This window comes from Tinamus guttatus, unplaced genomic scaffold, assembly GCF_059628265.1.
Source record: "Tinamus guttatus ecotype Peru unplaced genomic scaffold, ASM5962826v1 Tinamus_guttatus_pri_ptg000530l, whole genome shotgun sequence".
NCBI lineage: Eukaryota > Metazoa > Chordata > Aves > Tinamiformes > Tinamidae > Tinamus > Tinamus guttatus.
In genome coordinates, this window is record NW_028289064.1 from 5,506,431 (window position 1) to 5,517,424 (window position 10,994).

General features: G+C 44.8%; 1 protein-coding gene across 1 annotated transcript in view; it reads left to right on the forward strand.

Annotated features, from left to right (window-relative positions):
* The window catches only part of CUNH10orf67 (chromosome unknown C10orf67 homolog), a 42,827-nt gene extending 35,626 nt beyond the window's left edge, over positions 1-7,201 (forward strand). Inside the window, exon 10 of the mRNA XM_088533956.1 lies at positions 6,890-7,201. Within this exon, the coding sequence (XP_088390082.1) occupies positions 6,890-7,201 (312 nt within the window). The remainder of the gene's footprint in view (positions 1-6,889) is intronic.
* The last annotated feature ends 3,793 nt before the right edge of the window (positions 7,202-10,994 follow it).

The following is a 10,994-nucleotide window of genomic DNA, read 5'->3' on the forward strand; positions in this document are numbered from 1 at the left end:
ATTTTCCTAGATTTCTAATGAACTTAACTGTTACTTGGCTGCTTTCTAGTTATTTAGTTAATCAATAGCTTATGACCAGCCTTAACAGGAAAATATTTCTCCTCTAGCCTCCAATACAATCCCAGCCTACTGACCAGGAGAAAGAAGATGAAGATAATTTTCTTACAATTACAAGAGCAACACAAAAAGACAATGTGTTTGAAGAAGGTAAATGTGAAATTTGTGATGCATAGTAGCATATTCTGCAATTTAAATAGTGGTGATCGTGCTCAGGCACTTGACCCCTGAGGCAATCTTATTCCTGGAAAATAGCTGCTTTGTGATTGCTAAATAAGAGCAAAAAGATCAGTCATGAAGAACAATGTTTTATATTTCACAGTATTTTGCTTCTGCTGAGTAATGATTTTCTTTTTCCCTATACAGGAGGCTTAAAAAGTCATTGACTTAAAGAGAATAGATATGGCTACATCTAAAAGGACTTAGACCTATTACATTTGTTTTGATGGCATTCTTGGTGGAAGTGACTCTTCTATAAGACACAGAATTCAGGTGAAGCAGTTTCTTTTTTGGGGAAAAATATGTTCTCTATTTGCAAATCTTGTCTCCAAGAGATACAGTTCTAGTACTCAAGGCAGAATCAGAATTCTTAGAAAGAGCTTCTAAGAGAACACTTTATTGCAACCAGGTAGATAGGGTTGTTTGGGATGTCTGTGTGTTTGTGACTTTTCTAGTTGTATATGAGGTGGTGTGTGTCCTTAGTGTTGATCCATCTGATTGTTTCAATCACTGGTTGTTTCATGCAAAAATATAACACTAGTTGCCTTTATGAGCCGTTTAACAAATATGTAACCCTTCCAGGTACCTACCAAGTGGAAATTTGTCCAACAAGTTAGCAGTATTTATTTATTTATTGGTAATAGACAAAGTTTCTGGGAATTTCTGCCAAGTGTTGCATCGTTGAAAACAACAACAACAAAAAACCTTGCTGTAGAATTCTCCTCATGAATCACAAACAAAACACATTAGATGGAACTATATATAATGTATGTGAAGTTGTATTTAATATATTCAACAGCTGATGCTAAGTGCAAAGAAGCAGTTATGAAGTTCAGCAATATTCAGGTAAAGAGACTTAAAAATGGGGATATAAACAACTCATTTCACTTGAGAGGACCAGTATGAAAAACAAAGATGTACAATATCAGTTTTTTGGTGCCATCTGATTATTATTAAAGGAGGAAGTCCCCTAGTAATTCAGTTCAATCATTTCAACACAAGCAGAGCACAATCTTCTAGCAGTCTTGCCTGCTTGCAGTCCTTATCTCACTGGGTTACACAAGTGGATCTCAGCAAGCACAGCCAGTTCAAACATTTCTGCTGTCTTTCGTGGTGAAAAATGATAGACAGTTGAATCACCTCTTCTTGTGGAGCACATTTTATGGGCTTATCTGCAGGTTGCTTTTTCTTTCCCTCCTTTTTTCACACAAGAATTATGACTCTCTGTCTATACAAAAGAACTTCTGAGTTGTTTTCTTATCTCCTTTCCTCAACTCCTGACAGTAGGGCAAACTGCTGTTCTTTCAAGACTGATTTGGAGAGCTGCTTGGTTATCTGTTACCTTCTTTCTGCCAGTCATTACTACAGTAATTTCTGTCAGGTTTTTCATGATAAATAAAGGCCAAGCATAATGAATCTCCTGTTTCTTTGGTTGTTAATGTGCAGCTGGGCCTGTTCAGCCTGGAGAAGAGAAGGCTGAGAGGGGATCTAATCAGTGTATATAAGTACCTCAAGGGAGGGAGTGCAGAGGACGGGGATGGTCTCTTTTCAGTGGTGGCCACTGATAGGACTAGAGGAAATGGCCAGAAACTGAAACATCAAAAATTCCATAGGAACTTAAGGAAAAATTTCTTAACAGTGAGGGTGACAGAGCACTGGAACAGGCTGCCCAGAGAGGTTGTGGAGTCTCCTTCTCTGGAGGTCTTCAAAACCCGCTTGGACGCAGTCCTGTGCCATGTGCTTTAGGTGACCCTGCGTGTGCAGGGGGGTTGGACTAGATGACCTCTAGAGGTCCCTTCCAACCCTAAGCATTCTGTGATTCTATGATTCTATGATCCCATGCCCAGGAGCCAGATGTTATTTTATCGCTCTTTGCAGTCTTTTGCTGTCCAGAATCTCTGGGAAAGAGTGAAGTGAATGGGTTTACAAAAATAAAACACTACTGCAAATTCATTTCAATATGATCAAGAACTCTTGTGAAATCTCCATTCTCTTATAACCAGCATAATATGTATTTGTTTAAATTCTTTAAATCTCTCACTCTTCCTGAATATTGACTGAATTAAGAAAACAATCTAGATTTTTAAGATCTGGATGGTAACTTTATGTGTGATTGTTTAAACAGAAAGCAACTGCACATTTAGCAACAGGATGATCACTTTTACTGATAGTTTGATTGAATTGTTGCTACCTTTAGCAGGAAAACTCGGAGCAAGAAGGAAAAAGATGTGATTGGTAATGTTACTCTTTCTGAAGTGCTTCTGCAATTAATTCCTTCCTTAGGAAGTCAAGCCTTTCTGCTTATTCTGTTCTAGTAATGTTCAATATTTGCACTATTTGAAGATACACTAGTATATATAGATTCTTATTTTCTATGATCTTAGACCTCAGGTGTGCCTGGGTCCAAAGTTAAGAGTCCAAATTCCTTTTGGAATTTGTTTGGTAAAAAAAAAAAAAAAGTGACTGACTACAGTGGAGAGTGAACTGATCCCACCCTTCACTCAGAGGTTGTGGTGGACTAGAGCTGTATGCATGTTTTGTCTCAACTTTTTGATTTTTAGAAACCAACTATTTTTCACTACCTAATGATGGGAAATGTTCCCATAATATGAATTGTTTTATTGGAAAATACTTCTAATGCCTGATAAACCTGACTGTCTACATGCTGCCCAAGTGATTGGTCTTTCATGTTATGCTGTGGGTTTTTTCAGTATGTTCAGAAGAAAAAAAAAAGTCATTAATAAGTTAAAACAAATATTAACTGCGAGATAAATTATACTGAAAGCGAAATATGCGCTGAAATAGAGATAGTGATTATAAACGAGCTGTCGATTCATTTCCTGAAAGCTATGCTTTGGTGCTTGAAAATGACAGAAAAGTAGTTGGTACAAATTCTTGGGTTCATTTGTGGAAAAGAGTAATGGAAACCGTAACCAAACAATAGGCTGCTCCATTTTGGAGCCAGTGATGCTGTGCAGTCTTCATCTAAATAACAGTCACAGTACAGAAATGAAGTGATAGAAGTGGCTGCTCTGCAGAATGGCTCGTTTCCACCTGCGTTATTGCCACTGCTGAGCTGTTGATGATGAGGAAGGGAGGACAGTCCCAGAGTCCTTATTTGATGTTGACTGCTTGAGGTTTCTGCGAGTGTAAGGAATTTTTGTGAAGAGCACTGCTTGGAGTCACAAGCTGTATGAATCTTTAGATATACTCATCGATACACATGAATATATGACATATAAACATATGCATGTGTTTTTATATGTAAATAAATGTATATATTTGCACACATCATATTTATGAAGGCAGAAGCAGGCACCAAAAGGAGAAATCTGTCAGTGTTTGATTTAGAGACAAGTTGCCTGAATGTGCATGTGCAGGTCCCTACAGTCCTGCCTGCCCTGCTATCTCTCCCTCTCAGGCCCCAAAAGATTTTTCCAAGTGAAAACAGAGGGAATGTTCTTTCCCAGAGCTTATGATTGTGGAGGGCCAAGGAAGAGTAAAGGGCTTCCATGCATTCCCACTCCGGAGTTCATTGGTTTGTGTGTATCTATCTACAGCAGGACTGTATGGAGAGACAGTGCAGCTAAAGAACAGCAATAAGTAAGTACAAGTCGGAAGAGAGGGTGTTGAAATAAGCTTTTAAAAATACCCAACATGGGAGGAAGTCTTTCCAAAACTTTCCGAGCATATGATCTTCCAGTAATAGAACAATTTTGCTTAATTTGCTTCAGATTATCCAATTGGACATTTGGGGAGGAAATCTACTGTAGTTCAAACTGAAAATAACGTTTTTGAGCTTTTCAACAGAATATATTTGGAAAAATATATTGTTCATGAATAATCCAACAACACAGTTACACTGCTGCAACCAAATTCAACAAAGACATTTCTATATAGTCTGAATATAAATGACTTTATCATTAATTCAAGATTTGAACAAGCTAAAATTTCTTTTCAAAATACTGAGCTCTTGTAACTAGCACAAACATTGAAGGCATTTCAGGTGCATGATTCCTATTTAAACTACCTTGATTTATTTTTATTGCAAGCTGTCATCTTACAGAAAAATATTGACAATAAATGTTTATTTTGACTTAAATATGAATTTTTTTTCTAAAAGTATGAATATGACATATATTCATACTTATTGTTACTTATTGTTTCTAAACACTATTTTAATGACACAGCAAACTGTGGAACTGAGAGCAGTTTCAGTTCTCCATGTCAAAGCACAGGTGAAATCGTCACTTCTTTTGTACCTGTGAATAAATCTAGTGAATTACATCTACTGAAGTAGAATTTATTTCAGTAAAATCTCAAGTGAGTTCATGATTTGGAACTTCTAAAGCTTTTTAAAGATAAAAGAAAAAGAGAACAAACATCTTCTAGTCCAGCTTCCTGCGAAGCAGAACATGCCCTGGCGGCGGTTTTACACGGGTTCCCCGCAGGTACCTCGCAGCTCGGGTCCCTGCCCCCTGCCCGCGTCCTGCTCTGTTCCAACGGGAGTTTCTCAGCTCTTCTCGCTGCTCTGCCAGGTAGCAGCGAGCACGGGCTGCAGCCGGGCTGGACGCGCCCGGGCTCTGCTCCCTGTCTGAGACGCTGTTTAGGGTCTCGGGGAAGGGGTTATTCTGCCCTGTGCAGGATCAGAGGGTGAGTGGCAGGAGCAGGCGCTATAGCGTAGCGTGTATGCGTATAACGTAGCGTATAACGCATGGCATAACGTAGAGCGCGGCGGCAGGGGAGGGCTCGCAGGGCGGTGTCAGCGCTTGGCTGCCGAGCGCCCGGTCTAGGCACATGCGTGGGGCTGCCCCTGCCCCTCTGGGAGCGCTGAAAGGAGCGCAAATGTCCCCCGAGCTGCTCCCGCGGGCGCCCCGGCAGCACGGGGCTGTTCACAGGGACTCGCGCCTGGAACGGGGCAGCTTTCCTCGTGGGAGGGGGCAGCTTTCCTCGTGGGAGGGGGCAGCTTTCCTCGTGGAAGGGGCAGCTTTCCTCGTGGGAGGGGGCAGCTTTCCTCGTGGGAGGGGGCAGTTTTCCTCGTGGGAGGGGGCAGCTTTCGTCGTGGAAGGGGCAGCTTTCCTCGTGGGAGGGGGGCAGCTTTCCTCCAGCGCTGCCCTCCCCTGAGACCCGGCCTGGAGCTGAGGGTTTTCCCCCTTCAGTCTCTTCAGTGGGCAAACACTGAGAGAGGCGGTCCAGGAAAGTGCAATTTCAGCATTAACTGTGTGTGCGTGTGTGAGAACTTGGATGCTTGAGGGAGGGAAATAAGGGTCTTCCCCTGTAGGGTCTGAGCCAGGGCTTCCCAGCAATCGAAGGAATCAGGAATCTCTCTAGGGTTCAGAATCCCTCCAAATTTGTGATAAACTCAAAGAGCATCAATGGATTCAGTCATCCTTTTTGAAGATAATCCGTAAAAATAGCTCTAAGGTCATCGCGTCCAGGTCCACCACATTGTAGGTGGACGGATAACGTGGAGTGTGCTTTTGTACAGAGACCTCAAAACATTCATAAACCACATTTAAACTAGGCTGCTCAATACATTTGCCATTAAGAAATGGTGATGCGTTAACTGCCACACTTTGTGAATGGCAAGAAGAAATGTAAAACAGTGGAAGGTGAAATTTTGCAACAATATTTACTCTCTTTCTTGTTTGAAGATGATAAAACTGAACACTTAAGACCATCTATGCTTTCCATTGTATAGCATCCACCGCGGCTGATTTTTATGTACTCAAGGAGATTTTTCTCACAGTCCAGTATTTGCATCTATTGACTTTGTAATCTGTGGAGAGACTCTTAATGAGCAGAAAAGACAAGAATCTCGGAGATAAAAACATGGAATAACAGTGAACCTTTAGAGCTTGTCAATAAGAGAAAGCTCAAACACAAATATCTGATTTACAGAAGCAACACAACTTATTTTGACAGATTACATTGTTTCTGCTTCAAATTACTCTCGAGGAAGAAGAGGTTAAGAGGTCATTTAAAAAGAAATGCTTTTAGGAATTTTTTCTTAAATTTCAAATCTATATTTAATTAATTACTTGCGATGGCACGTAGATTTTACTTTCCTAGCAAACCAAGGTGTTGACCTGGTCACATTCAGGGCTTTTTTTTATTTTTTATTTTTTTAATCCTCCTAGATATGCAGGGACAGGAGCAAACCCACTCCACACCGAGTGGGGCGGAGATCTTGCCAGGGACACGTAGACAATTTAAGCCTGATTTTTCTTTTCCTAGTTAGCGAGTCTTTGCTTGTTTTCCTTCCGAGGGGAGAATGCAGAAAATCACGTGGACTTTTAAAATTCAGATTTGAGCTTCGTGATTTTTGTCGACCCTTAGCGTAGTAAAATAAGAGTAACATTCACTAGAATAATAGATCCTCATCTATTAATTACAGGGATTTAGGGTACAGTTCAACATGTTGGGTCATAAAAAATAAAATAAAATAAAATAAAATAAAGTAAAATAAAGTAAAATAAAGTAAAGTAAAATAAAGTAAAATAAAATAAAATAAAATAAAATAAAATAAAATAAAATAAAATAAAATAAAATAAAATAAAATCCGCCCTGGCTGCGGCGGTGCTTGACTTCGCCCTCCCGCTTTGCCCCGCAGCGGCCCCCGCGCTCACCCGCGCAGGCCCGATACCTGCCCGATGGGCTCGGCACGGGCGAGGGTCCAGCCCCGGGAAGCCCCTCCGAGGAGCCGCTGCCCAAGAGGCGCGACCGCCCCGGCCAGCAGGAGCCCGGGCCGGGCGAGCGGGCGGCGCGGTGGCCATCGCCGCGCAGGGGTCACTGCTGCGCGGGGGCGGCAGGTCGCGCCGCCGCCGCCTCGTGTGGGGCGACAAACGCTTCGGAGAGGCCCTCGGGCCGGTTGGAAAGAGCCGCGGAGCGCTCTGAGCACGTGCACTTGTTTTACTGCCTTTAATGTCCCCGCTTTTGCAACGCGCTCAATTCACCGGCGGCCAGGAACAAGAATAAATTACAAAACCACATTTAATGTTAGTGACTCTTTAAATGGAATTTTTCATTCAAACTTTGTCATTAAAATAGAAAGGCCTTTTGGTTGTGACCATACAAGCATAATAAATTGTATATGTTTGTGATACTGAATGAATCTTGCCCATATGCTGCACTGCAAGGCTACATGAATGAAGCATTTACCAAATCAGGCCCACCACATTAAACAGAAAAACAATCTTTATTCATGGTAACTTATCAGTTTCAATTAATCAACCTTAACAATAGAAATTCTGATGTGTTCAAGCAACTTGAAAGCAATAGGTCATCTCCAGGGCAGCCATGTTGTGTCTTTGTGCCTATGGTTTCAAACAAAGCAACATCTCCAATAAATGTACATCCACGCATACATCTGCGTGCCGGGATGTGTACAAACATCGAGACACGCCGAGGCTGCCGCATACGCGCCGCTCTGCATACAGCGTGTTTCACTTTTTGTCATACGAGAAGTAATTGTTTTCTAGTATTTTTGAGCTCTGCAAGTTTAAACAAAAGAGCAGAAATTTCCATTGGATGACCATCCTTTCAGTTTCTCTGCTGCTATGTGAATAGCATTGTGCAAACCATTCCAATGGTATTGAAAAGGGGTAACCATTGGTTTGATTTGGTTACACGGTTTCGTAAAGCGCTCCCTCCCACTGCCTTAGGGTCTGTGAAAGGTCCGTGACCTGTTTAGAACTGCCAAGTGAAATGTCATGTCGCCCCTCCCAAATGGGAGTATCTGCATTCATTTGATCAGTATAAAAAATGATTGGGGATGGCGAGATCAGGGCTTTTGAATTGCAATTTATAGCAGTTTACAAAAATGCACATTGTTGGAAAAGAAAACATGGAAGTGTTTCTTTCTAAATTGCATTACCTGTGAAATGTCATTAGTCTTTTTAGGATAACGCACCCTATTTTTTTTATGATATCAGAGAGAGACTTAAGTGAAGAAGTTCACTATTTGCTTGAGATACAAATACATACTGTGCTACCTCTTGCTGTGTAATTAGTTTGGTTATCCGGTGCCTGTGGAAAGCTTTCCCGACTCTCTTCCAACTTCTGCTTCTCTGTTGTCTTGCTTCACGGTATAGCGAGATCATGAAATTTCCTGAAATTCCAGTGAAACGACACAAGGCTGCCCCTTTCCTGGAGCACAGTTTGTTCGTGGCCAGGACTCTGCTTCCTCCTACCTCCTGTCGAGAGCTTTGACCGCTGCCTTCCTGTCCAGAGACAGACCCACTTGAGCACTTAGTTTGCTCCTCTTTCCCCTGTCCTGGCCGCGGCGCACCTTGAGAAACGCCCCGGGAGGACCCGCTTAGCCTTGTTTTGTAACCGCCACTGAACTTGCCATCTCTCCCGAGCCGCATCTACCCCCGGGTGCCCGACACGAGCCCGGGCAGCCGTCGGGGGCGCCGCTCTGCGCCGGGGCTGAGGGGGCGGCAGGGCCCGCGTGTGTCGGACCGGGCGGGTGGCCTCGGGGCGGTCCCCCCCGCGGCGGGACCCGCCGTGGCCCGGGCTGGTGCTGCAGAGCCGGGTCGGAACCGTGCCGGGCTCCGGGACGGGACGGGACGGGACGGGAAGGGACGGGAAGGGAAGGGAAGGGAAGGGAAGGGAAGGGAAGGGAAGGGAAGGGAAGGGAAGGGAAGGGAAGGGAAGGGAAGGGAAGGGAAGGGAAGGGAAGGGAAGGGAAGGGAGCTGCCGCCGGGCTTGTTCCGCAGCGGGACCCGGACTGCGGGGACAAAACGCGAGTAGGGCCAGAGGGAAACAAGGAGGACGAGAAGGAGCTGCTCGCGCCTCGGCGGGAGGGTTTGAAGTTCAGGTGCTCTGGGGCCGGGAGCAGCCAAGGGACCGAGCCGCGGGCCACAAAGGTGCCCCAAAGGCTCCCCAAGACCAAGGAGAGCGTGGGAGGCGATCGCGAGCGCTGGGGATCGGTCCGCCCTGAAGAGCAGGCACCGAGGCCGCTTTTGTGCAGGTTTATGGGCTCGGGGGCCGGGACAGGCAGGGCAGCCGGCACCCAGTGTCGCCGTCGCTCTGCAGCTTCGGGCGCTGGGTTTCCAGAGGGAACCGCGTGACCCTCCTCCGCCTCCTGCTCTGCCTCGCGGCGAAAATAACGGCCCCAGGGGCTACGAGGCGTCGGGGGACCGTGGGCCCGTCTTCTCCCGGGCTCGCCCCGCGGCCTGGACGGCGCTTCCCGAAGCAAAACCGTCCCCTGGATCAAGATGTGGCCGGCGGGTCGAGCTGCCGTCGCTGAGGCCCGCGGGACTCGGCCGCTCTCGCCACGGCCGCGTTCGCTGGGTCCGGCCAAGATGCTCTTTGTAGCTGTCACCCAGGGCTGAAACGTTTGAACAGGGCAGATAAATTATTAGAGGAGTAAAAGACTTGAACGGCTTAATTGGGAAAGGCAGCCCTGGTTGCAACCAACGCCTGTACAATTGCACACTGCAGTCCACCATTATTCGAGCTTCATCTACTATGCACTATGTACCACCGCCTCCAAAGGATTGTTGCCCTAGAAACTTGTTTTAAATCTCCAGCTATATATCAACACCTTGTTTTAGCAGTCCTTGGCTGAATTACAGTTACACAGTTTGGCGCTTCTTTCAAATTTCCTCCCATCAGTTTGGCCAAAGAAAGGAATTTTTCTCCTTTAGAAATGAATTGGCTTAATTAGTAAGTAGATTAATGGCAATTGCTGGTGAGTTGGTTTCCAGCAGAGTTTCACCAGAGAGGGTTAATCGGAGTCAGGTCTGGAATCTTTCCCAGAACTGGCTGCCAGCCATTTCCGTCAACCAATCAACCCTATAAACAAACGCGCCATCCAGTGAAATAGAGTTTATATTCGTCCTGTCATCCCGGCAGCGGCATTTCCCCAAGCAGCCGCCACCTCGCCCTGCGTTGGTAAAGCAGCGTCCTCAACGTCGTTTTCCTAATTTTGAGCTATTTCTCCAACCTACTCACCCACCAAAAAATAATAAATAAAATAAATAAAAATAAAAAATAACGGTTCCTGGCGGAAGGAGGTTCCTTGGGCACATTGGCATCTCATAAAAATGTAGCATGATTTCAACGGCCTTCATCTGAGATTTCCCTTGCAAATAGCTGATAATTCGGGGCTGCAACAGTCAATAAGCCAGGGCGACCCAAAGCACTTTTCCAAAGCCGCTGGCTCATATAGGGGGCAAGTACGAAAAACATCAAGAATAGGCTTTGACATTTTCTTCAGCCTTTCCGCTTATTTTTTTCTATACTGGTAAAATGCATTCATACTTGGACTTGCAGCTGCATTAGTCTTGCAAAAAAAAAAATCCCTGCTGAGAAATGCATATAATAGGAAAAACAGATCGGCTGGACAGCAGTGTAATTAATGCCAGAAAGGGCTGAGGCCGGTTTCATAGTTTGTCTTTTGAGGATATCAAGACGAGACCTGGTGAAAAATGACGCATGCTTTAACATTGCAGAAAGCTGGCAACTAGCAGAGCTCTCCCCCTTCGCCCCCTCCTCTCTTTTTTTAACTTTATGCCGCCGAACAAAGGGGTCGGCAGAACTAGCTAGGTTGTAATGAGTTCTGTGTCCCTAGCACATTAAGTGCATCATGGAAACATATTGTATCGAAATAGTTTGGAGGAGAATACTGGGGATGAAAGAGAAAGGGTGCTTTGATCAGCTCCCTGGGGTCCTGAGTGCGCGCAGACCGACTTGCAAGGACTTATTCAGCT